The 27,976-nt window shown below is 45.4% G+C and overlaps 1 protein-coding gene across 2 annotated transcripts in view; it reads left to right on the forward strand.

Moving 5' to 3' along the window:
• The first annotated feature begins 6,003 nt into the window (after positions 1–6,003).
• The window catches only part of IL17RC (interleukin 17 receptor C), a 51,695-nt gene continuing 29,722 nt past the window's right edge, over positions 6,004–27,976 (forward strand). The window contains exons 1-7 of one of the 2 annotated variants that reach the window (XM_081182143.1): positions 6,004–6,578; positions 18,564–18,585; positions 19,359–19,517; positions 20,652–20,735; positions 21,408–21,520; positions 25,247–25,364; positions 25,466–25,510. In XM_081182143.1, coding sequence (XP_081038269.1) covers positions 6,438–6,578; positions 18,564–18,585; positions 19,359–19,517; positions 20,652–20,735; positions 21,408–21,520; positions 25,247–25,364; positions 25,466–25,510 — 682 coding nt within the window. In that variant the 5' untranslated portion in view covers positions 6,004–6,437. Of the gene's footprint in view, positions 6,579–18,563; positions 18,586–19,358; positions 19,518–20,651; positions 20,736–21,407; positions 21,521–25,246; positions 25,365–25,465; positions 25,511–27,976 lie in introns of those variants that run through there. The other variant, XM_081182144.1, reaches the window with a different exon arrangement.

Genomic DNA, 27,976 nt, shown 5'->3' on the forward strand with positions numbered 1-27,976 from the left:
GCAAACCCTCCTCTTTCCTTTGCATCAGTTAAAATTTTAAATTTTATTCTGGGTTTTTTGCCCTGCCAGACAAACTTCGAGATATCTTTCTGCCACCTCTTGAAACAATCCATCTTGTCCACAATTTGCAATGTTTGGAAAAGGAACAACATTCTCGGCAATACATTCATCTTAATAACAGCGATTCGGCCTAACAAGGAAAGCTTCAAATTTGACCATATTTCTAGGTCTTTTTTTACCTCTGTCCAACATTTCTCATAATTGTCTTTAAATAAATTCACATTTTTGATGTCATATTAATCCCCAAGTATTTCACCTTCTTAACCACAGTTAATCCTGTTTCATTCTGGAACCTCTCCCTTTCAGTAACTGTTAAGTTTTTCTCCAATACCTTGGTTTTTTGTTTGTTCAACTTAAATCCTTGACAAAATTCTTGAATTAATTCTAAAACCCTTTTCGTACTAGTGTCTGGCTCTTGTAAAGTAAGTCCCAGGTCATCTGCAAATGCCCTCAATTTGTACTGTTTAGCTCCGACCTGTACCCCTTTAACCAGCTGGTCCCTTCTAATCATATTTAGCAAAACCTCCAGGACTGCGTTTGACCGCAGAGAGCTTCTGGGTCATGTGGCCAGCATGACTAAGCCGCTTCTGGCGAACCAGAGCAGCGCACGGAAACGCCATTTACCTTCACGCCAGAGTGGTACCTATTTATCTACTTGCACTTTGACATGCTTTCGAACTGCTAGGTGGGCAGGAGCTGGGACAGAGCAACGGGAGCTCACCCCGTCATGTGGATTCGAACCACTGACCTTCTGATCAGCAAGCCCTATGCTCAGTGGTTTAGACCACAGTGCCACCTGCGTCCCACCTAAAACACGGGGTCCAGGCTGTCACACTGATTGGAGAACCCTCGAAAGATCTACTGGTGAGGTTGTGCTGGAGCCAGGATGGGGCCTGTTGGAACTCCTGGGCCCTCAGCCAGGGCCCCACCTGACCCACTGCTGGAGCCAGCCCTGGAAATTGGTTTTAAATTAAACTCCTTAATAAGTGTGGCTTAATCAATAGTCTGATGTGGATGATGCCCAGAGCAGATGGCTCATAGGGCTATCATACAGGCCGACTCTTTCTTCCTCCTCCAGCATGTTGTGGTCACATTCAATGTTTGGATTTATGCTGTCGATTTATTGCTGCTGTTTAATTAGGGTGAATAGCACACACCGCATGCTAAGAACAGCTTTATTGTTTGAAAAACGGGCGAATGTTTATCTTGAACCTCCTAGTGACCTTGTGCGATAAGTCATAACGAACCCAATTTTACGAATGATTAACCCGGACTAAAATAAGCAGGCTAGCCAGCACTGCTGAGTGACTCTGCAGACTGCCGATACGAAGCCATATGTCTTGCAATCAAATCGACTCATAGCTGCCAACGTTTCCCTTTTTTAAGGGAAATTACCTTATTCCGAATAGGATTCCTCGCAAGAAAAGGGAAAAGTTGACAGCTATGAATCCACTGTCCACTGAACTAAACTAGTTCTTAGAGCCATTGGGATCAACGGTTCTGGACAGAGCAATACAAACTACAGGACGCTGCTGGGGGCATGTCTGCCGATGATCCACAAGTGCAAAACACACTGCATCCAAGCTCTGTCTGGTTGAAGATGGGTTTGCAGAAACCCCCAAAGCACCTACACTTGGGAACTCCCTGCCTATTGATACCAGGCAGCTTCCTTTTGGGGCCTGCCTGGAACATTTTCAGTTAGGCAAGACACAAAAGATGTGACATGCATTTTATTTATTTTTTTAGCTGGTTTTTAAAGTCTTTTATACTATTCCAAATACCTGTTTTTAAAAAGGACAGTGATTGTAGTGTTTTATATTATTGTAAGCCACTTGAGAGGCTGTTGGCTTTTTCAGAAATCAAGTTTTGCTAAATACATACGTGAATACTGGAGTGCTGGGACTTTTCGCAGCACCTCGTCAATGTTGTGACTGTCAAAATGCCAGCTTGTACTCCCCTGCCCCCAGTTAATCTGGATTTTTCATTAACATGGAAAACCCAGTAAACAGAAAGCAACCCATTATGCACTCAAAGTCACCACTGGTATGAAAGCTCATTAGCACATTTATTTGGGCTAGGGTTGCCATACATCTGGGAATTCCCGGACATGTCCTCTTTTGGGGGTCCGACATGCCCACCCAGGGGGAATTTTACATTTTAAAGCAAATGTCCTGAATTTGGGTTTTTTATTATTTTAGTTTAGTGCGCGGGTAGCTCTGATTCAAGCTCTGCTGTGGATGACTCTGGCTCTGTGGCTGCAAAGGGGCTATCAGGTGATTGCTTTTGTTATAGGAATTCTAAGGTCTTAAAAATAGAATAAATGTTGGTAATTGCACAAGGTAAACACACGCACATAAACCACATGTCTGAAATAGTACAGGAGAGCAATCCCAACGCCATCTTGACTCTCCCAATGACCTCAAATATTCCTCTGCAGTAAGAGAGGCAAATGGGGAAAGCCTTCCTATGGGCTTTTTGCTTGCAAATCCTGCCTTAAGGCAATATTTGTGTATGAACAGGGTGACCTGGATTCAGGAACTAAAGTATTAACCATCACAAAAGAATGGCCAGGCTGCCCAGGTAATGCAAACAGCGACCATCATCAGGTATCCTGGCAGGCAAGATTTCTGCTGAAGACCGCCTCCTTCTGTGATGTATGACTTTTTAGGGGGTGGTCTTGGGCGGTGGTGGGCACTTTCAAAAGTCTATACAGTGGTACCTCGGGTTACATACGCTTCAGGTTACAGACTCTGCTAACCCAGAAAAAGTGCTTCAGGTTAAGAACTTTGCTTCAGGATGAGAACAGAAATCATGCTCCGGTGGCGCAGCAGCAGCAGGAGGCCCCATTAGCTAAAGTGGTGCTTCAGGTTAAGAACAGTTTCAGGTTAAGTACAGACCTTCGGAACGAATTAAGTACTTAACCCGAGGTACCACTGTATAAGGGCTTGCACATCATTGTTCTGGATTCCTCTCCTCCCTCCCTGCGTGGACGGAGTGGGGGACCCTGTTGCAACAGGTAATAAAGACCAGGCTTACTAGCCGCTTTGCTTCTCAATATTCTCTGGTTGGCCTCTGTCATTTTCTCCTACCGATAGGCAGTGGCGTAGCGTGGGTTGTCAGCACCCGGGGCAAGGCAAGTAATTTGCGCCCCCTAACCTGTGGATTTGCGCCCCCTAACCAGTGGATTTGCGCCCCCTAACCCTAACCCCCAGATGTTGCGCCCGGTGCGGCCGGGCCCCCCCTGCACCCCCCACGCTACGCCACTGCCGATAGGGAACCCGCTTAAGGACTCTATACGGGCTCTTGGATACCCCATAAGGGAAAAGGAGCAGTTTTTTTTTCTTATAACAATCTGTTGGTGTATGAGTATGAGTATGAGTGAAGTGAAACATGGGTTGTAGCTGAAGAGCGAAAGGATTTCAGTGCTTGTATACACACTGGAAGTGGACACCTATTCTGACTGAGAACATGTCAGGACATGTGAGTGTCTCCGAACCGTGAACAGGTCAAAGTGTGTTCGTGTCTGTGTGTAAGTCTTGTTCTATCTTCGTTGCATTTTTTGGGAAACTTTAATGGGCTCATTAAGGCACCAACATCCAGCCTGATGCGGCTTGAAAGAGAGGAAATTGGGGTATGTTAGATATCTTTGTTTCCCTAGGAGTGAGTAAGTTTTGTACTTAAGGTTTAAAAATATTAATAAAACGAACAAAACGTTTCTCCCCCGTGTTTAAATTGGTCTTAAAGGGAACATTTGATGGCTGTGTATCCTAAATGTGCAGTTTAAATGCAAGCTTGCTTCTAAATCTTTGTGTGAGGGAGACATGCCGGGCATCCACCCAAAAACATGGCAGATATTGAGAAAAGCGGGAGAGGTGAGGTGTGCTGATGTTTGTTGTTTGAAAGAGGCTGTAAAAAGGACATTCTTTCTCCAAATAGAAACAGGAAAATGTGTGTGTATACGTGCTCTTGTATCTTGGAAAAGAGATTGGGCTCCCCTTCTCTACAGTAAAAGGGGGCAGGGGGAGGGAAAAAGGAGATTTGTAACTTTGAAAATGCTTTGCATGAAACTTGGAGTTTGTAAACTCCATCAAAAGGGAGACACTACTTAATCTCAGTCTCTTTTACTCTGGTTAGCCTCTTGGTATATTAATTTTTCCTTCTGCAAATAGCCTAGTTTGAGCCCAAAATCCTCTTACAAGCCAAGATGCAGCGTCGGCTTTCATTTAGCCGAGTGCCTGGCATGCTCTGGTCCATGGGGCCACGAAGAGTCAGACATGACTAAACGACTAAGAAACAACAACAGCAACAGGTCTCCTCAGAGAGTAAAAGGTATTTTGAGGAATCCTAGGAAATGTTATGACTATGGGGAAAATTAGTGTCCCTTCTAGAAAAGAAAAGAAAAATGTTAAAAGGTAGAGCTTCCATGTGCAGTAATTGTCTATCTGAGTTTGGGCCTTGATGTGAATTTGTTTGGCTAAATAGGTCATTGGAAGACTAATGTCTCCATAGGATTAACCCAGACCCTCAGGCTTCCCTTTTAAAATGTTTTTTTTCCACCTCTGAATTTTTCTCCCCCCCATCTTCTTACTTCTGTAACTCCCAAGTAAGCTTCCTTTAATGAGGAAACTGCAAGGTGGGGGCCACTTTCCTGTGTGTTGCTATTTTAACTCCCATTCTTTATACCAGGCTTTCTCTTCCTATGTAAGTTCGGGAAATTGTTCACTTTTATCTTCCTTTTAAATTGCTTCTCTAGAAAACTTGGCCTAACCTGGGTATTTTATATGCTACAAGCACCCCTTTAGTCTCAGGAAGTAAATGATAACAGGGATGCTATACTGCAGTTGATTTCACTGGTTCATGCATGCATTTATTTTTCTAACTGGAGTTAGTTTTCTAACCCAAACGGGAGGCTGAAATATGGATTAAAATGTCAGCAGCAGAAATCTTGGATTCCAGTATGGCAACTACACATGTACTTCTTGGCAGATTGGCAACACAACTTTGCGGCATGGGTTGACAACCAATTTCTGCTTGTGGCAATGAGTTTTTCCCCACCCTGCTACAAACAGATCCCATCTTGCATGGTGGTGGGGTCTTGGGTCTTAAAAGACCAAAGGCTGTTGACTTAACTTGTTGGCATCCATCTGCATCAACAGACAATGGAAGAATCTGCCTTCTTGACCATTGGAACCAGGCTTGGCCTTGTCTGCTCAATCTGCTACAACCTGTCTTTGCAGGTTTCAGAGCCAGTGTGGTGTAGTGGTTAAGTGTGGTAGACTCGTAATCTGGTGAACCGGGTTCGATTCCCCGCTCCTCCACATGCAGCTGCTGGGTGACCTTGGGCTAGTCACACTTCTCTGAAGTCTCTCAGCCTCACTCACCTCACAGAGTGTTTGTTGTGGGGAAGGAAGGGAAAGGAGAATGTTAGCCGCTTTTAGACTCCTTAGGGTAGTGATAAAGCGGGATATCAAATCCAAACTCTTCTTCTTCCTCTTCTTTGTATGCAGAGGAAGCCCCTAACTCACTGAGGGTTCGAGATCCATAGCATACATAGTACGCTGGCAAAATGCAAGCCAGCAAAATGACATGCCCTTCTAAAAAATAAAATAAAAAATTAGGCATCTGAAGAAGTGTGCATGCACACGAAAGCTTACACCCAGAACAAACTTAGTTGGTCTCTAAGGTGCTACTGGACAATTTTTTAATTTTTAAAATTTATTCCGTCTGCGTCAGATCAACACGGCTACCTACCTGATTCTAAAAATTAAGTTAGACCCAACAAGTTCCTTTGCCAGCTTTGATGGAAAACCTCTGCTAAAAAAAATTAACAAATCAGGTTTGCTGTGCTGCCATTCAGGAAATCTGACAGCTCTGAACTTGGCTATGAATACTTCTCCCTGCATTTAATCCTTGTACCCTTTGGGGCTTCTCTTAAACTAGGTTGCTGGCGCTGTGCCCAGGCTAGCCTGTCCTTCGCCCTCACTTCCAGTTTCTGCAACGCCCTCTCCACCTTTACTCCCCTTTGACGCAATTTCTCTGGTAGTAGCAAAAAGGGAGTGAGATTGACTAAGCTGGGCCCTGTCAAACGAGTTGCCGTGAAGATTGCGGCGTGTCGGTTCCTTGGATTCTCAAGTCTTCTTTCAGATAGGAAACCTTTCCCGATCTTGGATCTTTTGCCCTGGCGAAGGACCTGTTTGCCGGCACCTGCGCCAGCTCCTTAGACATAAAACGCTGGAAAGAAACCAGCTCCCAGGAGGTGGAAACGAGGAAATATTTATCAAGCTGCGTGCCAACTGTGCTATTCAGGCACGATCTAATTCGTCCTGTGCAAAGGCAGATTCTGCGATGAAAGGAGCAGCGCCGTCGTCATCCCCACAATGACTTGTGGGGTAGAGCCAATGTTTGGCTCACGACGGATGGCGGAGATGTGGCTTTGGGTCCTGCCACTCGTCCTAGTGTGCCTGCCTTCTGCCTGCCTTCAGCCTGCAAATATTCTGGAGTCTGTCCACTGCTCTCAGGTAGGTACAAACCTTCTGAAAAATTGGGGTCGGGGAGGGAAGGTCAGGGAACAGAGTATCCAGAAGAAGGGCACGGCTGGCTGGCTGGCTGGCTGGCATCATTGACAGGGCCATGCCACACACCACACAATGTGCTTGGAAGTTCAACTTATTCTAAATGAGCTATCATGGTTGTTCAAATGGGGGAAGTGGTTTCGTTTGTGGCACAGGCTGTATTCCCAGAGAAGGCATGCGTGTCCAAACCTCTTCGAAGAAAGGGTCTTGAGTAAGACTACACTCACAGGCGGTTTACTTCCACCTTTCTCATACCGCTCAACCGTCCTGTTCTAAGCGGGACATCCTGGAATTCTAGAAGCCATTCCCTGCTTCTGACTGGATCCTGGAACATCCCAATTTTTTTGGTCCCAGCGCTCTGGCTTTTGGCTCTCGTGCGCTGGCAGAAATCAGCTGGTTCCCTCGAAAGCAAAATAACGAGAGTCCCAATTTGGAGCGTTTTTCATAGTCAACTGTCAACTTTCCCCCCTTTTTAAGGGAAATTCCCTTATTCCGAATAGGATTCCTCGCAAGAAAAGGGAAAAGTTGACAGCTATGGCATTTTTCCGCCTCAGGTCCCAAGCCAAGCTGCCATGATTCCCACCGCCACCACCCTCTATAGTTCTCTCAGCTGTAACAATATCCCACAACCTTTTTTAAATGGGGGGGGGTTCTTAAAAAAACATGCCTGGTTTCAAATTTAAGCTGGGGTTGTGTACGCACCATATATTTATAGCACACACCACAAGAATCCTGGGAACTGTAGTTTGTTAAGGATGCCTGGAATTGTGAGCAGTCAGATACAGCTCCCAGGATTCTGTGTATGCAGTCCCTGTTAATATTGAGCTCTTTGCATCCTGAACATCCTGGATGGGCCTTGGGGAGAGGGACAAGTCTCTCCATCTCCCCTGCACTGCCTTTGACCCTTTCAGCTCTGAGGCTTCCTCTCCCCTGCCCATCATGGCTTCTCTACCTAATTTTGGCGACTGCTATGTAGAAGGGAAGGAGCGCTGTGGTTGCTAGGAGAGACTGAGGAGGAACTACAGTGGTGCCCTGCAAGACGAATGCCTCGCAAGACGGAAAACCCGCTAGACGAAAGGGTTTTCCGTTTTTGAGCTGCTTCGCAAGACGATTTTCCCTATGGGCTTGCTTTGCAAGACGAAAACGTCTTGCAAGTGTTCCGATTTTTCCCCTCTCCCCCCCCCTTTTTCTAAGCCGCTAATAGCCTTTTAACCGCTAATCCGCTAATCCTTTAATAGCCGCTAAGCCTTTAATAGCCACTAAACCACTAATCCGCTAAGCCGCTAATAGGGTTGCTTCGCAAGACGAAAAAACCGCTAGACGAAGAGACTCGCGGAACGGGTTAATTTCGTCTTGCGAGGCACCACTGTACCTGCTCTACCTGGTACTGTGACAAGGCCTCTTAGGTTGCTGTTTACTCAGCAATTGCCACAGCCCGGCGGCTGAGGCTTCCTCGAGCTTGTGGCCATGGAGACAGCACGGCAGGAACAAAAGGTTTCGGCACCTGTGTACCGAGGCTATGGCACTGCAGTGCTTCCCCCTCCTTTCCTGGCTCTGCTTCTGTGCCCTTTAACAGCAAGCCTGGCATCGCAAGAACTAAGCAGGCCGCTCTTTTGTTGCCACCTGTTCACCTGCCATGAGAAGAGTCACCTACTCAAGTGACTGCAGTTGTCAGGGCTCAGGAAACAAGGCCGCAAGCCTTTGTGCCAAGCCAAGATGGCGACTTCCCTCGCCAGGACATTGCAAAAGTTGAAAAGTCCACCACACAGATACTGCCACTTAGTAGTAGTAGTACTGCTCCTCTCCCTGAGTGAGAGACAGGGGAAAGTGTTTGCAACCACTTTGGGTGGTTTCCGGCTGAGGTGGTTTGATCTGCCTTTTTTTGTCTGTGTTCTGCCACTGTGAGTCGAGCGGGGTTAATTGCACGTTCTTTTGTAATTCAAGAAAATCTTTAGTAAAAAATTATATCGAAACAAGGGGATTAACGTGTCAAGGACAGTGGGGGGAGAAGAATGGGGCTGCCATCGCTGTGGTGGCATATCCCTCAACTGTCCTTATAAAAACGGGACATCCCATTTTGGGGGATCTCACGTGAGAGCACAGAGCCAAAACATGTGAGAGATTGCGGCCCGGAAGATGTGTGACCCAGTTTTTGGCCAGCACATGTTGGGTGGGGGGTACGTGATGGTAGGTGGGGGGGGGGAGAGCGAGAGAGCAAAGGTCTACTGAGGTAATGAATAGGGCTAGTTACATCAAAGCCCTTGCCCCTTCTGCTTTGCCCCACTGTAGCTCAGAATATGGGGGTGCCAGTCAGCCAACCTGGTCTGATGGTGTTTCTCCTAAATTCCTTCTAGAACAGCTCAAGGAGGTGAGGGTTGAGGGTGATGAACGTCCGTGGTTCTGCTCCAACCTCCAGAGCCATTTCCAGAAAGTAGCTATGGGGTTGTTACTGTTCGACACTATGACAGCTTTCCCATGGTGTTGTTCAGAGTCCCACCTTGTACTACACACTGTTTAATATTCTATATGAAGCTACTGGGAGCGGTCTTCGAGAGTGTCAGAATATTTGGGTGGCACCCAGCTTTATCTCTGTGTTCCATCTGAACTAGAAGACACGGCTAATATGCTAGACAGATGTTTGGAAATAGCGATGGTCGGGATGTGAGCCAACAAATTGAAACCGAGGTATTATGTGTCCCCAAGTTCTCGGTCCAAGAGTTGGAGAACAGCTTGTTCTGGACAGCGTTGCACTCCTCTGGAAAGAGGAGGTCCATAGCTTGGGAGCTCACTCCTGGATCCCACATTGTCACTTGAGGCCCAGCTGGTTTCAGTGGTTAGGAGAGCCTGTTTTCAGCTCCAGCTGTTTCGCTAGCAATTACCTGTTTTGGACAGCGATGTCTCAGACACAGTACTCCATGCTCTCTGGTAACTTCCAGATTGGGAACTTCAACTGGTCCAAACTGCAGCAGCCAAATGACTGACTGGGCTTGCCTTCCGCCTTCTTCCAAAACAGCCCAATTCAAGGTGTTTGTGCTAGTGTTTAAAGTCCTAAATTACTTAGACCCTGTTAGGGTGTGAAACCTAAGACGCTGGCAAGTTAGCAATGTCATGTGACTTTAAGTAGTCAAGCTCGTTAAGTTGTTAAGTTGCTCAGTATATAAAGAGTGTTTGTTTTCTCTGTGTGTGGGGCGTGAAGCAAAAATGTCCGAAAGCTCCGGAGGTGTTTCTGTTATCTTTCTGCAATAAACCTGTCTTTGGAAAGACAGGCTTCCCTGTGTCCTTATTTCTTTGCTGCTGAGACTCTGAAGCCTTGTACTGCAACAAGAATCTCTGCACTGGACTTAATTAACACTCTGCAAAGAGAGCTGTTGCTGGTGGCGCAGCAGAAGCGTTTACTGGACCAGTACAGAAACTCTCTTAGGTTATGGATCCTTCTACGTTTCTACAGCTGTATTGTGTGCAGAGAAAGTGAAAGCAGCTTTCGGATGAGAGAAGACCGGCTTGGTCGTAAATCCAGCTCTTAAAGGAACTGAGAGGCTGGAGGCGTCTGAAAAGTGAGTAAGACAAATCCCAAGGGGAAAGAGAAGCAAGGGTACACAGAGGGAGTAGCAGCAGACCCCAAGAATGGCAAATGAAAATTTCCAGGTTCCCTTTACAAAGTTGAACTCTGCTAATTACGTGCAGTGGTCTAAGAGGGCTCAAGTCTGGTTGGAAGCCAAAGAAGTGTGGGCTGACTATGTCCAGAGGCGAAAGCCGTTTGTGGCTGTTGCAGCAGATGCCACAGCAGAGCAATGGGCTGCTGCACATGCTCAGAACAGGGAACATGATAAAATGAACACTAAAGCTAGATGCATGTTGATGGTATCGATAGACGATTCCCAATTACCTCATGTGGAAAATTTAAGGTCTGCATTTGAAATTTGGGAAGCTCTTAGGCGAATTCACCATAGAGCCACGCCCGGAGAGAAGGTGAACATTATACGTGCTTTGTATGAGTTGAAATTGAAGCCAGGGGATAGTGTGGTTGAACACACGTCACAGATGACTGAGTATTTCAACCGACTGTCATCTTTAGGTGTGAATTTTCCTGAAAATATTAAAGTTTATACTCTGCTTAGCAGCCTGCATGCAGGGTTTGAAAACTTAGTACTAACTTTACAAGTTTTGCCAGAGGACCAGCTGAATATGAATTATGTGACTGGTAGATTGTGTGAACAAGAATATCAACATCATCGAAAACGTATTGATAATTCAAATACCCCAAGGGTTGGATGTTCAGATAATTCCCAGCGTGGGGAAGCTAGCAGGCAGAGCTGTAAGGAAGCCTCACAAGTGTCTGCTATGGCCAGCAAGTCATGTTTTCGATGTGGAAGCAGGTTTCATTTGATAGCAAAGTGTCCAGAAAAGCAACAGGAATTTCAGCAGTCCAAGGCCAGTTTCTGGAGTTACAGGGGAAGACGACATGAGAACTACAAGAATCAACGCTCCAGAGGGGGAGCAGGTGCTGATAAGGGACTATCTGCAATGGCAGCACAACAGAGTCCTAAAAGGAGCCAACAAACCTTGAAGTGGATAATTGACAGTGGAGCAAGTCACAGTTTAGTTCCAGCGACATCTAGGGGCCGCTTGATGAACTGCAAGACATTGCCAGTTGCAAAAACCGTGACTATAGCAGACAATAGTAAACGAGAAATGAACCTTAAAGGCACAATTTATGTTAACTGTTTGCAAACTAACCTTCCTGTTTTTGTTCTTCCAGGAATGAAGAATGGACTTTTGAGTGTGTCATGCCTGGTAAAAAGTGGTTTTAAGGTTGAGTTTGAAAATGATGTCACATATAAAAGGATGTCACATAGAGGAGGGAGAAAGGTTGTTTTCTGCTGCTCCAGAGAAGCGGACACGGAGCAATGGATCCAAACTACAAGAAAGAAGATTCCACCTAAACATTAGGAAGAACTTCTTGACAGTAAGAGCTGTTCGACAGTGGAATTTGCTGCCAAGGAGTGTGGTGGAGTCTCCTACTTTGGAGGTCTTTAAGCAGAGGCTTGACAACCATATGTCAGGAGTGCTCTGATGGTGTTTCCTGCTTGGCAGGGGGTTGGACTCGATGGCCCTTGTGGTCTCTTCCAACTCTATGATTCTATGATTCTATGATTCTATGATTCTATGATGTGTGCACCATTTCGAAACAGGGAAAGGAGCTAGTTAAAATTCCCTGTGAGGATGGGCTTTTTGTTTTGGATGAAGAGCAGTTAGCAGCAGGTAGATGTTCAACAGGTGAAGCGCAAGCTAAGTGTGTAAATAAGGCTCCTCATACAGGTTGTGCACATCTACTACACAGAAGGTTAGCTCATATATGCTTTAAGTATGTAAGCAAGATGCCAGATTTAGCTGAGGAGTGTAACATTAAACCCTGTCCAAATTTTCTGGATTGTTGTGCTTGTAAACATGCTAAGGTTAAGACATGTAACTATCCTAGATCTGATAGAATAAGCAAGAAACCCTTTGAACTTGTGCACACAGACGTGTGTGGCCCTATGCCAGTCAAATCGCTTGGAGGTGCGAGATTTATGCAAATTTTGGTGGATGACTTTTCAAGGGCTAGTTGGGTTTTCTTTCTGAAAGAAAAATCACAAGCAGCTTCCATCCTAATGGATTGGATTGAAGAAGTCGAATGTAAATTTGACACCAGGGTACGTAAAATACAATCAGATCGTGGTGGGGAATTTGTGAACCACACGCTGGAGACATGGTTAAAAAGGAAAGGTATAGTTCATAGACTTACCAATCCCTATTCACCACAGGAGAATGCAGTTGCCGAAAGAAAATTTCGAACATTACAGGAAGCCATTACTGCTTTGCTGTTTGATTCTGGACTTCCACAGCGTTTTGGGGCTGAGGCTGCATTGTATGCGAATTATACTTTTAACAGAGTGTACAATAGCACAGTAGGCAACACTCCTTACTTCATGCTGTTTGGGAAAAAACCAAAAATTGATCATCTAAGAGTTTTTGGATGTCGTGCTTATGTGCTGGTGCCTAGGGCACAACGTAGGAAAGGCGATCCTAGGTCTAAAGAAATGTTTTTCTGTGGTTATCAAGCAAACACAAAAGGTTGGAGATTTGTAAATGTAGAAGGCAATCAAACAAAAATCACAATCAGCAGAAGTGCAGAATTTTGTGAACAGGATGGTTGGAATAAGATTCATGGAAATCCTGACATACTATTTGATGTGGTGAACAGTAGCAATGAAACTCAGGCCCCAGGGCAGGTATTAGTTCCAGAACAGACTAAGGAATTTGAGTCTGAGGACAAGGGTGAGAAATCGCCTAGTTCACCCAAGTCTGTAAAGTCAGAATCTTCTAGCTCTAAAAGTTCACCTGTACAGCAAGAGAGACGTGTAAAGTCAGAATCAGAAAGTTCTTCAACTACTAGTGACAAACAGGTGACGACTAGTGATTCTGGGTCAGAGGGGGAAACTGAAGGAACATCACAGGAACTGTTAAGGCGTTCTAAGCGTACCAACAAAGGTATACCTCCTGAAAGGTACCAAGCTATTAGTGTTTGGGCTGGTTTGGCAAATTGCGAACCTGAAAGTTTTGAGGAGGTTGAGCAATTACCCCAGGAGGAGGCCAGTAGATGGCGTGAGGCCATGCAAAAGGAGTTGAATTCTATGAAAGAACTGGGTGTGTTTTCCATCACCAAACTGCCAGAAGGTGCCAAGGCAGTAAGTTGTAGGTGGGTGTACAGGATAAAGACAACAGCGATGGGGAAACCAGAGTACAAAGCAAGGCTTGTAGCTCGAGGTTTTACACAAAGAAAGGGATTACATTATTCCGAAGTCTATGCACCCACTTCAAGGAGTGAAACCCTACGGGCACTATTAGCAGTTGCTGCTCAGAAAGGGTTCAAAGTGAATCAATTTGATGTCTCTACAGCTTATCTTCATTCAGACTTGGCTGAAGAGCTCTATATGGAGCAACCGCCAGGATTGAAAGTTGGTAAATCAAATCAGGTATGGAAACTACATAAATCTATTTATGGACTCAAGCAATCTGCTCATAATTGGAATGAGTGTTTGAATGACGTTTTGGTAGGCATTGGTTTTAGCAGGAGCAAGGCTGACAATTGCTTATATTTCAGAAATTCAGGAGATGCTAAAGAATCTTTGCTTGTTTATGTAGATGACCTGATTTATACTTCAAAGACACAAGAACAAGTAAAAAAACTAGCCAAAGAGTTAAATAAACACTTCAAAGTTAAGAATCTTGGTGATGTGAAGGTCTATCTTGGTGTTCAGATAGATAGGACCAAAAATGGCAGTTTTCTACTGAATCAAAAAGGCAAGATATTGCAAATGTTGAAAAAGTTTAACATGACAGAGTGTGCAGGTGTTAGAACACCAATGGAAATGGGTTTTGTAAAAGACAATGAGTTCAAGGATAGTGCTGAATTCAAGCATGCTGAAATCTTTCAGTCAGCACTGGGAAGCTTACTTCATCTTTCGCAATGGAGTAGACCAGATATTGCTTACGCTGTTAACTTACTCAGCAGAGAAGCTTCGAAACCTAGTGTAAATGCATGGAAAGGAATTCAAAGAGTGTTAAGATATTTACAATACACCAAAGATTTTTGCCTTGAATTATCTTCGGAAGGACAAGCACAGATTACTTGTTGGGCAGATAGTGATTGGGCAAATTTAAAAGATAGAAAATCAGTGTCTGGCTGTGTAATAAAATTTGGTAACTCTCTGATTGGGTGGAGATTCAAGAAACAGAACCTAATTGCTTTGTCGTCAACAGAAGCTGAGTTCTGTGCCTTGTCTGAGTTATGTAGAGATCTAGAATTTTACAAATGCTTGGCACAAGAGATGTATGAAAAGGCCATCACTCCAATCACTGTATGGGGTGATAATCAACCGTGTCTTAAGTTAGCACAAAATGGGCAGTTTAAAGGTCGTACAAAACATTTGGATATCCGCTTTCAAAATGTTTGTCAAACGGTAAAAGCAGGAATTGTTAAATTAAATTACTGTCCCAGTCATGAAAATCAAGCTGATGGTTTTACAAAACCGCTTGGTTTTCAGCGGCATGAAAACTTTTGTGAAGAAATGGGTCTGAAGTAATTTTGTTTTTTGTATTGCCAGCGAGAGGGGGTGTTAGGGTGTGAAACCTAAGACGCTGGCAAGTTAGCAATGTCATGTGACTTTAAGTAGTCAAGCTCGTTAAGTTGTTAAGTTGCTCAGTATATAAAGAGTGTTTGTTTTCTCTGTGTGTGGGGCGTGAAGCAAAAATGTCCGAAAGCTCCGGAGGTGTTTCTGTTATCTTTCTGCAATAAACCTGTCTTTGGAAAGACAGGCTTCCCTGTGTCCTTATTTCTTTGCTGCTGAGACTCTGAAGCCTTGTACTGCAACAAGAATCTCTGCACTGGACTTAATTAACACTCTGCAAAGAGAGCTGTTGCTGGTGGCGCAGCAGAAGCGTTTACTGGACCAGTACAGAAACTCTCTTAGACCCCCCCCCCAAAAAAAAATAACTGAGAGGCCGCCTCCTTCCTTACAGACCCTTCCTGGTGTTAAGATCAGCAGAGGGGGCACTCTTGGTAGTTTCACCTCCTTCAAACATTTGGGTAGTGGTGGCCTGGGAGAGGGCATTGTGTGTGGCAGCTCCTAAGTTATGAAATTCCCTCTTTACCCTGGCCTTTGACACCTGAGGGGTCTCGGTGTTTCGATTTCTGGGAATGGAGTTGAGAGATGACCTAACCTGGGGAGAAAACAGTAAAGACCTGATGAAGAGAGCACAGCAGAGGTTATCTTTTCTGAGAATCCTCCGGAAAAATAATCTCTCAAAGGACCTGTTGATGGCATTTTACCACTGTACTGTTGAGAGTGTATTAACTTATGGCCTGTGTGTGTGGTTTGGGAGCTGCACAGTCAGGGAAAAAACAATGCTGTCCAGGGTTGTAAAGACTGTGGAGAGAATAATTGGGTGCATTCTCCCACTTTGGATCAAATCTATGCTTCCAGGTGTCATAAGAAAGCTGCAGAGATAGTGCAGGATAGTACGCACCCCGGAAATTATCTCTTTCAGCGTCTGCCTTCTGGAAGAAGGTACAGGGTTATAAAGACTAGGACTAGCCACCTGAGAAACAGTTTTTATCCAAATGCAGTTTTGGTTTTAAACGCAGTGTAAGGTAGTCTCTGTGGGAGTATATTGTATTTAATTATGGGGTACAGAGTTTTTAGGGGGTTAACCAGGCTGGGATAGCTGGGATAGCAGGCTGGTTGGTTGAATGACTGATGTAGATTTTTCAATTTCATTGTTGTGTATGGGACAATGACAATAAAGATTATCGTATCGTATCGTATTGTATCGTATCGTATCGTATGTGTGTATTCAGGGCCCACCCTATTCCTGCTGCTGTAATCTGTTTTGGACTGTTTCTAATGCTGCATTTTGTGTTGCTGCCCTGGGACCTGCTGGTGAAGGATGTGTAATAATAATAATAATAATAATAATAATAATAATAATAATAATGTGCTTTCGCTGTGGGTAAAACCTCAGTGCCTAGGACTTGCCGATCGTATGGTCGGCGGTTCGAATCCCCGCGGCGGGGTGAGCTCCCGTCTTTCGGTCCCAGCTCCTGCCCACCTAGTAGTTCAAAAGCACCCTCAAGTGCAAGTAGATAAATAGGTACCGCTTTATAGCAGGAAGGTAAACGGCGTTTCCGTGTGCTGCGCTGGTGCTGGCTCGCCAGCTGCAGCTTCGTCACGCTGGCCACGTGACCCGGAAGTGTCTTTGGACGGCGCCGGCTCCCGGCCTCTTGAGCGAGATGAGCGCGCAACCCTAGAGTCGGACACAACTGGCCCGTACGGGCAGGGGTACCTTTACCTTGTTGGCATCTGTCTGTCTTGAGAGACAATGGAGCGTACCCCCGGGAACTCTATTTCTACATACAGTTATTTAGATGACTGAGGTGGGGGTTTGCTCCTTCCTTCTCCTTCCTCTGTTGCCATTGCCACTATCAAAAGTTAGATCGTATGTTTCATGGGGGCAGCAACCTGTTATGTTTTTTCCCCATTGGAATCATACATGTATATAGATATTGTTGGGTGCACCCCATTTTCTTATCGATGAAGTTCTTTAGGGAGGCCTACGTCTATCCAGAGTTCAGTTTTTTTGGTCAATGGAGACTCTGGTGTCTTTACGAAACGTGGTTTTCTTCACGCATATATACAACCTGAACATAGCGCGGAGAGGCTCGTAGCATTAACATTTCAGCAGACCTTGCCTCCTCATTAGGTTCCCAGGGAGATCTCCGAACCATAGCTTTGGGTTCAGCACAGAGCAAAACAGGCCTCCCTGCCTCCTGTTTCTAGCATCAGCCAAAACTCACACACCAAAACTAGGTGTGTGGTGATGTTGCAGGTAGCCTGGTGACGCTGGTAGGGAACGGCCTATATCCTTTCCTGGAAGTAACTTCAGTTGTCACTATGGCAATGTATTTATTCTTAGCTAACTCTTTAAGATGTTGGTGAGTGTAGCCAAAGTCATTACCTTAACAAAGGAGCTGGTTGGACCAGTTTAACAGTTCTCCTTTTATAGATTCTAACCTCACAGATACAGAATCACAGGTTTGGAAGAGACTCACAGATTTGGGCATTGTGGGGAGTGACATAAATAGAAAGGAATGTAAGCTCTTTTTATATGCAATAACAGCAGCAAGAATATTATTAGCCGAAAAATGGAAGCAAGAAGAGTTACTGACGATTGAAGAATGGAGGATGAAGTTAATGGACTATGCAGAATTAGATAAACTAACAGGAAGGATTCTGAAATATACTCAGAGTCGCAAAGTGATTTCATGCTCTTTATTCAGCTCATAGTGGTGAGGAGGAATGAATGAAAGTCCCCTCACAGTATCAGCTTTATATACATTATTACACAATGGGCTGCACATGATTGGCTAATTCTGGAATTCTACTGTAAGCCAATCAGGTTGTGGATTTACTTCTATCGGGAGCAGGATTGGGTGGTTCCTGCCAACCAATCATACTGCTGCATTGTTCTAGGACCAATCAGACTGCTGCATTTTGGATCCTATTGTTCTAGGACCAATCAGACTGCTGCAGTTTGGATCCTATTCAACTCAGTACATAACAGATTCGAAACCGGCGAGACCAGAAATTCACGGAAGACTGCAGTAAATTTACGGACTATTTGAAAAGTAATTGTGAAGAACAGACGACGTTTGTAGGGTTGCAAAAAGTTTTGTGAGGAGTATTATTAGAAGTATTGTAAAAATGGACAAGGGGGAGGATGATTTGTTAAGAGATGTAAAGGCAATATAAAGTTAAGAAATGCATAAGAAGTGGTTAAAACAGTGGATCATCAGAGGTGCTGATGGAAGTCTAAAAAGATTGTATAAGTGATGTTTTGTGGTACATTTTATAATTTATATGTTAAAATTAATAAAAAAATATAAAAAAGGAAGAGACCCACAGATATCATCACCCAGACTGATTTCCCTGCAAACCTATAATAATATAGTCCTAAACCAGATGTGAAGATGGAAAGGAGGTTCCTGGTTGACTTCTCAGAGCAAAAGATATAGCAGAATACCCAGAGTAGCTTACAGTAAGGGAAAAGCAGAACAATGTTCTTTAAAACAGTCAGTACAAACAGGTGAATTGTAGTCCAACAATTCCTGAAGGGCTACAGGTTCCCCAACTTATTAAGCCAGTATGTCCTGCATTGGGAACAGCTTTCATAGACCCAAGAAATTGGTCCTCACAATGAAATAACAGTTGGAAGGCGTGTTGTTTTAGACTCAGCCTGGCAGGGTGTGTTGTAGGGTGGGAGAAAAGAGGCTCAACTTGCGATAGTCTCTTTACTAGCTCTTGAAACTGTCCCTTTTGTGTCCTTCTATAGGGTCTTGGCTGCCAGCTATTGGGTAAGTGTTCGTACCAAAAAAATTAATAATTTTCATCCCTGTTCTTTATCTTGATAAATCTATGAGCTTATCAACACCTACCTTTTGCCCAGACACAGATCCATACGTGAAGGCTCTGTGTCGGAGCAATTTTTTAATCTTTAGTGCTAAATCGCTTAGAGAACTTAGGTTTTCTGAGGATTGCCGTATGCTCCGATTGTGCTTTAAAGAGCGGGTTTTCGTGGGGAAATCTCCAGAGGGGGAAAAAAGTGTGCTCAGACATGTAGCTTTAAAGCACGGATGATGTTGCCTGGAAAGAGTGGAGGAAAGGTAAGCATGACTAAATCCAAGTGTGAAGACTGCCATTGACTTGACTTGTCCTAAAGCCCGATGCGTGTGATTTTTTTGCTACAGGGTTTGTTTGTTTAAAAGCATTCTTGTCATCATTTAGCCACAATTCACATTGCACGACCCAAAACGTGCCAAATATTTCTACTGCAGTGTTCCTGGGAAAGAGGGGAGAGTTTCGGGTGGGGATGGACGTCACCCAAGAAAACCAGCTTTAGACTGTCTTAGTCTTGTGACCCCTGGATTCAACACAAGCTTCTTCTCATCTACAAAAGCTTCAGACTATGTTCTAGGGATGGAAGGCTCTGTGAATTTTGGTTCAGGGCTCTTTTGAAAGTAGTGAGTGTTCCTTCGAAATGCTGTGATTGGGGGTGCTAGCACACATTCTGCTGAATAATAACCCTTCTTTCACAGGGTAATTCTTTCTTTCTTTCGCCTACTTTCAGAAAAAGGTGTGCTGTGCATCCCTGGGGATGCCCTGCCAGCCCCAGGGCAAGACCCAGTCCTGGTGCTGACCCAGATGGAGACGAGGAACGGACTTCGGTGTCGGAAGCAGCGAGACTGCATCCCCTGTGTGCAGGTGACTCTACGCCTTGGCCTGCTGGGTGAGAAAGATGGCTGAATGTTGACCCTGGCCTGCTGCTGTTGCTGCAGTTGGCCTTGCACCTTGGCTTTCAGTCCTAGCTGGGCCATGCCCCCTCTGCCACTTCAGGGCAGGCTTGTTTGTCTAGTGCTGGTGGGACGTGATTCTCACACTGGGTTTGAGAGGTCGTAGAGTTCAGTTCCTAGACATGCCCCACCAGGGACCAAACCATACAGAAGGGAGAAAGGCCAGAATTCAACAGGAGGACATGTACTCTGAAAGTCCCGGGCTCTGTCATAAGAACATAAAAAAGAGCCCGCAGGATCAGGCCCAAGGCCCATCTAGACCAGCGTCCTGTTCTCACAGTGGCCAGCCAGATGCCTGCTGGGAAAGCAGCAAGCAGGATTTGAACACGAGACCTCTCTCCTCTCTTGTGGCTTCCAGCAACTGGTATTCATAATAATAATAATAATAATAATAATAATAATAATAATAATAATAATAATAATTTATTTGTACCCTGCCCATCTGGCTGGGTTTCCCTAGCCACTCTGGGTGGCTTCCAACAAAGATTAAAAATATATTAAAATGTCACACATTAAAAGCTTCCCTGAACAGGGCTGCCTTCAGATGTCTTCTAAATGTCTGGTAGTTGTTTTTCCTCTTTGACATCTGCTGGAAGGGTGTTCCACAGGGTGGGCGCCACTACCGAGAAGGCCCTCTGCCTGGTTCCCTGTAGCTTTGCTTCTCACAATGAGGGAACCACCAGAAGGCCCTCAGCGCTGGACCTCAGTGTCTAGGCAGAATGATGGGGGTGGAGATGCTCCTTCAGGTATACTGGGCCGAGGCCGTTTAGCGCTTTAAAGGTCAACACCAACACTTTGAATTGTGCTTGGAAACATATTCAGAAGCGTTGCTGTCTCCATCTGTGGATGTAGATAGAGCCCAGCCATCAATTTTCCTCCGTGAATTTATCCAATCCTCTCATTAAAAAAAAAAAAAAAGTTTTCAATTAAATATTTTTTCTTGTGTTACAAAACAGACAAATAAGTGGAGAAAAGTACAATTGGTGGACAATTGCTGCACTGCACTGTGCTGAGCTGAATTATTATTATTGTTATTATTTGGGGTACACAGTCATTTTTTTTCCTTGTAGAATCACCTGCCTTGGGTTCAAAACAAGACGAGGGAGCTGACAGGACCAGCCCAGAGCGCAGAAGACATCATGGCAACACTGAAGGTGAGCCAGAAAGGAGACTTTGTCTACAGCAGTCCCTGTTGTTGTTGTTGTTGTTGTTGTTGTTTGTCTACAGCAGTCTCTGTTGTTGTTGTTGTTGTTGTTGTTGTTGTTGTTGTTGTTGTTGTTGTTGTTGTTGTTTTGAAATATTGCGCAGTTATACAGAAGTCAAAGAGGAGGAACAAGAAAGTTGGTATCGATGTTAACAATAGCAATTGCTGCACAGAGAATAACCACCTTGGATAGTTCAGTTGGCTAGAGCGTGGTGCTGATAATGCCAAGGTCGCAGGTTCAAGCCCCATAAACAGTGCCTTTTTTTCCCCTTAAAAAAATGTTTAGGGGTATTCGCCTTTTCCTACTCATTGAAATACTGCCCCTCAGTGAGGCCAAGCTTAGATTCACAAAACGTTTAGGGGTCTGCGTCCCCCCAGAAAAAAGACGGCTGCATATTTCTGCATTGCAGTGGTTTGGACTGGATGATCCTCAGGGTCCCCTTGTGAGTCTATGAGCCTAGTTAATTCTCGATGGCATATTATAGGAATGTGAGGAATGACTCAATCAGCCTCGTGAAGTATATTGATGGCCGCACCAGTCCTCCAGTTCAAGAGTCCACATCTGCATTTATTTCCATTCCTCTTCTGACACCCTGCACTCCCTCCCTTCCTCTTCTCCCAGGATTCCTGCAGGCGCACGTGCTGCTCTCAGCTGAGACATACGCTTCCTCCCACTGCGCCAGTATGAAGGTTTTGCTCCCCCTTGGTGGTGACTGGCACAACAGAAGTGATTTGGTAAGTGATTTGGGCCCATTGAATGTCCATTGGTGAAATCCAAAATTTGTAAGCATGGAGAACAAGTGGGTGGGTCCACACCGTATGTTTCAAAGCACTCAAAATCCCGGGAAGTGTAGTTTGTGAAGGGTGTTGGGAGTTGTAGCTCTGTGAGGGGAAAACTACCATTACCAATAATTTTTTTTTTGGGGGGTGGGGAGGGAATAAAGCTCCTTAAAATGTGTGTTGGATGTGCTTTAAAAGTATGGTTTACATTGGAGTTTACTGTGTATGTGAATGGGCCTCCTTTTTTGAGGCGCTGTCCGTCTGACGGAGCCTTCAGTCAGTGCCCATCTCATTTCTTTTTAGCAGTGAATTCAGATTTCCTGTATCCTGGGATAATCTGAAAATTAGAATTAACCCTACTCCAAACTGCTGTTAATCTGTTACTGGATCCATTGCTGCCGTTCTTTTCCTTGGGGGCATGTCTGAATGTTCTCTTCTCCCACTCAGTTTTGCATGCTCCCAGCATCCATTGTCGCTTCTCATTTGTTTTCTGGTACCCATACTTCTATGGGACGTGGGTGGCACTGTGGGTTAAACCACAGAGCCTAGGACTTGCCGATCAGAAGGTCGGCGGTTTGTATCCCCGCGACGGGGTGAGCTCCCGTTGTTCGGTCCCTGCTCCTGCCAACCTAGCAGTTCGAAAGCACCCCTAAGTGCAAGTAGATAAATAGGTACCGCTCCGGTGGGAAGGTAAACGGCATTTCCGTGTGCTGCTCTGGTTCGCCAGAAGCAGCTTTGTCATACTGGCCACATGACCCGGAAGCTGTATGCTGGCTCCCTCGGCCAGTAAAGCGAGATGAGCGCCCCAGAGTCGGTCATGACTGGACCTAATGGTCAGGGGTCCCTTTACCTTTACCTACCCATACTTCTGGCATGTGGTGAAAACATAAACACCGTTTGAAACTTTATTCTTGTACCCTCTGGTTTGCGCACACGCAGAATTTCATACGACTGAGTTTCAAGCAAGTGTCATAGAATCATAGAATCATAGAATCATAGAGTTGGAAGAGACCCCAAGGGCCATCGAGTCCAACCCCCTGCCAAGCAGGAAACACCATCAGAGCACTCCTGACATATGGTTGTCAAGCCTCTGCTTAAAGACCTCCAAAGGAGGAGACTCCACCACACTCCTTGGCAGCAAATTCCACTGTCGAACAGCTCTTACTGTCAGGAAGTTCTTCCTAATGTTTAGGTGGAATCTTCTTTCTTGTAGTTTGGATCCATTGCTCCGTGTCCGCTTCTCTGGAGCAGCAGAAAACAACCTTTCTCCCTCCTCTATGTGACATCCTTTTATATATTTGAACATGGCTATCATATCACCCCTTAACCTCCTCTTCTCCAGGCTGGGAAGGTGACTTAAAAATAAATAAATCATAGGACTGTGGAGTTGGAAGGGACCCTGAAAGTCATCTAATGCAACCTCTGCAATGCAGGCATCCTTGCTAAACAATCTTACTCACCCTCCTTCACTTTTTAAGCCTCAGATGTGTGCAGTGAAGGTCAACTAAGCAAGCAAATGACATGAGATGTAGACTCAAGCCGACCTATAATCAGATCTCTGCTTCAGTGCTTATCTGAAGGAGGAAATTTAAAACAAGACCCATGCACATAAATAAATAGGTACCTGCACATACTCACTGGGGGGGTGGTGGTCAGTGAAACAAAAGAGTCTTTTATTTTAAAAAAGGGGGGAATGTGCAGGTAAACAGAAAGCTGTGCGTGTGCCCCTTTTGTACTGCCATGGTTCGGCGAGTGGAATGAACAAGTCAGTGAGTGTGAAAAACAGACACAGGGTTAAAAAAAACGCCTACTTGTATGCCAGGACAAGAAACAATGGATTGGGTCAAATCCAAATATGCACATGTGGAAACTACTGAGATTGCTTTTGAACCGCAGGAATCTGGATTAGCAGTGAGGTAGGGCTCCGTGATGAACCAGCCCATAAAGGAACTGGTGTTTGTCTAGTGAAATAGATGAGAAGGAGGGAGGGATTGAGGGAGGAATGCCGGCTCTGTTTTGCTCCCTGGCACTTGGCTTGCAGAGCCGGTTTTGGCTGCAGACAGGCAGAGAACCCTAATCTACCACTAAATCAGTCTGACCACAAGTTCAGTTCCTCCACTTTGCCCTACCCGTATGCAGAGATGGGTATTCCATAAAGTGTATAAATGGAAATCCTTGCCCCCCCCCCCAGCTTTCATAATAGGATCTGCATTATTTCTGCATTTTCATCCCTCCTTTCCTTCAAGGAGGCATATGTAGTTCTCTTCTTTTTATCCTAATACGAACCCCAGGAGAAAAAGTGGAAAGAGTCTAACAGATCCAAGGTCGGCTTGTGAGCTTCATGGTGCCATGGAAATTTAAACCTGGATCTCCTTGGCCTCGGTTTGAAACCCTAACCATTATTCCACGCTAACTCCGTCTGCTAGTTTTCAGTAGCTATGCAGAGCACTGGGGCAACTCACGCATGGCAAACCTGCTGCGAATCATCCTCACACACCATACATTTAAAGAATGTGACGGCCCCCGGAGAATCCTGGGAAATATAGTTTGCTAAGGGTGCTGGGAATTGTAGTTGTGTGAAGGGCAAACTGCAATTCCTGTGTTTCTTTTTTTTTTCTTTTCAGGAGTGGGGATGCTCTTTCAATGTGGAATTGCCCACACTCCAGAAAGCAGCTTATCTTTGACGGCTAGACGCTTGCCTTTTGATAAAGGACAACCGGGTTCCTTGACAATGCTAAATTCTGCAGAGTGTGGTTGCAAAAATGGCAAGATATATTAAGCCCCACTGATATACAAGCGTATTTTAGATGCCGTTTTAGCTGACCTTAATTGGTGGGCCATGGAGCTGCAATTTCTGCCGTTAATAATAATAATAATAATAATAATAATAATAATAATAATAATAATAATAAATTATACCCCCCCCATCCAGCTGGGTTTCCTCAGCCACTCTGGGCGGCTCCCAACGGATTAAAAACAGAATAAAACATCAAACATTAAAAACTTCCCTAAACAGGGCTGCCTTCAGATGACTTCTAAAAGTCAGATAGTTGTTTATTTCCTTGACATCTGACGGAAAGGCGTTCCACAGGACGGGCGCCACCACCGAGAAGGCTCTCTGCCTGGTTCCCTGTAACCTCACATCTCGCAATGAGGGAACCTCCAGAAGCCGCTTGGAGCCTTCTGTGGCTAACTGGCAGCCTGCATGCCCTCCAAACAATTTCAAGAGCCCCTCCACGTCAAAAGATCATCGCCAATATGGTGTCTGGAGCAGCAGCATACACAAAACGTTTAATGATCCACAGCCACAGAGCTTCTCTCCCTCTGAGCTCTGCGCTAAGCTGCTCTATCCAGCCTCTCTTGCACTGTCAGGGCACTAAGCAACCGGTGTTTGGGGAGACCATTGAAGCAGTAGCCCCAGATAAGCAGCAGGACTTCAGGCAGGTCCAACCTCCCACCCTAGTGGGGATGGTGGGAGGTAACACTTTGAGGAGGATGTGGTGGTTCCCAAAGACATCCCTCGCCTTTCCCAATGGGAAAGGTGAAGTGCGACAGATGGCATCCCCATTGGGTCCCTCTGTGTGTGTGTTCCTGTCTGTGGGTGTGATAGTGTGTGTGAGAGAAAGAGAGGGGTGTGTGTGCTCCTTTCACCTTTGACACTCCTGCCCCCTTCCTTCCCAGGGCTCTCTCCAGTTCGACTGCTTCCCGGTGGCTCTCAGCGGGGAGTTGCATATCACGGCATTAACTCACCCCCACTATCAGTTTGCACAACCCTTGCGGAAGACCCACTCTGGGCCAGGTGAGTGCCTTTCAGGCCTGCTCCAGAAGTGAGCAGCTGAGGAAATGGAGGAGAGCAACCACCCAACCTCCAGGCCTTCCTTCTGTGTTTTCTTCCCACAGACTGCACCTGGCACAGAGCAAAAGATGCCATCCGCCTCTGCCAAGGTATGTAGCAATGCCACCGACTTCTTATCAGTGCCGCGGCCCTGACGCAGCCACCAGCCAGAGCCAGCTAAACTCCCTGCGGCTCGATTGATAGGGATCTGAGCTTCGTTCAAAACGTTCCTACGGCGGCAACCTTTCCTAAGGCTAAAGCCGCCTCTTTTCTGGGTCGAAACCAAAGGTCCAACAAGGACAGGACTGAGGAACATTCCAGCCCTCAGGACAAATTTGGCCCAACCTGAGTCACAGTTAGGCCCGGAGACCACTTCCTGCAAACGGTGCCAGTCTGCTCCAAATCTGACATCCTTTGTCATATCAGGAGCAGGTTGGCTACATAACCAGGTTCCCTGTATGGTCAATCTCTGCATATAGCAGGTGTATACCTGAAGGAGCATCTCCACCCCCGTTGTTCAGCCCGGACACTGAAATCCAGCGCCGAGGGCCTTCTGGCAGTTCCCTCATTGCAAGAAGGGAGGTTACATGGAACCAGGCAGAGGGCCTTCTCTGTAGTGGCACCCGCCCTGTGGAATGCCCTCCCTTCAGATGTGAAGGAAATAAGCAGCTATCTTATCTTTAAAAGACATCTGAAGGCAGCCCTGTTTAGGGAAGTTTTTAATATTTAATGCTGTATTGTTTTAACACTCGGTTGGGAGCCGCTCAGAGTGGCTGGGGAAACTCATAATAAATTGTTGTTGTTGTTGTTGTTGTTGTTGTTGTTGTTTTAAAGCCAGGTGAGTTCAAGCTTATCAACTGCACAAATGAGTTTCCCGTGGGGAACTTGACCACACTTCCAGTCCCTGTAAGAACCAGGTTTACCAGTCCAATGCTGGCAAAGCCCCTGGTTGGTTCCTAGGCAACCAACAACCAGCTTGGGAGGCACTTTGCCAGGGTCGTTGGCAGGCGATTGGGATAACTCACCTGTCCATCGTCTGATGTCATAGGGGCATCAGGTGGTGGACAAGAGGGTTGTCCCAGCCACCTGTTGTATCCAAGTAAATTCTACTCGCGGTTGGTCCAAATGGAGCTAACCTAGTCACATCCCTTAATTTCATTGCTTCTACTCTGAGTAAAAGTGGAACAACACCTTGAATGAGGTCCAAAGTTTGTGTAGTGCAGCTTTCTGGTTTTCTGCATATTAAGGACTCATGTCCTAACCCTGATATGTTAACCTTCATACAGGCAAAGCAGTACCACGTAATTCAAATTTTATTAGTCAGGGGAAAGATGACTGTGCAAGAGTGGAATTTGGTGCGTATCCAGTCCATCCTGCTTTCAGAGAACCCCAGCTTTCATTCTTAAATAGCACATTTATATTACTCACAATTGCAGATTCTGTGACATAAGAGTCCACACAGAGAGAAGTTTGAAAATGCCATTCTGTGCTTGATGAATACTTGGAAACGAATGTCCGTTTTGTAAAATGTGTCCTGTTTGCGTAATTTGGGAGTAACCTGCATGGAGCAGGTGAACTCTGTGAACTGGGACAGAGGTGCTTACAGGCACAGTTCCAGTGACTAAAGAAACGATGGAGACGCATCTGATATCTGTAAAATTTGTAACAGAGGAAGACGCTGATCCAGTTTGCGACCGCTGTGAAAAAGGCAAATCATTCTTATTATTGTTTATTGAATTTATATACTGCCCTTTACCCGGAGGTTTCAGTGTTGATCACAGAATAAAATCAAAATATAAAACCACAAAATATATAATCAAAATAAAAACAACAACCCAATAACCCCCCTTCCCCCCAAAAAAACCTCCCACCACATTTAAAAAGGGCCTAGAATGTCAATCAAATCAACTGCAGGCCTGGTTTAAAAGGAACATTTTTGCCTGGCGGCTAAAGGTGTATAATGAAGGTGCCAAGCGAACTTCCCTGGGGAAAGCATTCCACAGACGGGGAGCCACTGCAGAGAAGGCCCCTTCTTGTGTTGCAATCCTCTGGACCTCTTGAGGAGGAGGCACACGAAGAAGGGTCTCGGAAGATGATCTCAGGGTCCGGGTAGGTCCATATAGAAAGAGGCAGTCCTTGAGGTACAGTGGTACCTCAGGTTACAAACACCTCAGGTTACAAACACTTCAGGTTATAGACTCCGCTAAGCCGGAAGTAGTACCTCGGGTTAAGAACTTTACCTCACGATGAGAACAGAAATCGCGTGCCGGCGGCACGGTGGCAGCGGGAGGCCCCATTAGCTAAAGTGGTACCTCAGGTTAAGAACGGTTTCAGGTTAAGAATGGACCTCTGGAAGGAATTAAGTTCGTAAGCAGAGGTACCACTGTATTGTGGTCCTGAGCCATTTGAGGCTTTATAGGTCAAAAGCAGCACTTTGAATTGGGCCCAGAAACTAATTGGTAACCAGTGCAGTTGGACCAGAATCGGTGTAATATGCTCAAACCGGCTTGCTCCTGGTGAGCAACTTGCCATTGAATTCTGCACTAGCTGAAGTTTCTGACCCATCTTCAGAGGCA

Source organism: Podarcis bocagei (genome assembly GCF_964188305.1).
Source record: "Podarcis bocagei genome assembly, chromosome: 2".
Lineage (NCBI taxonomy): Eukaryota > Metazoa > Chordata > Lepidosauria > Squamata > Lacertidae > Podarcis > Podarcis bocagei.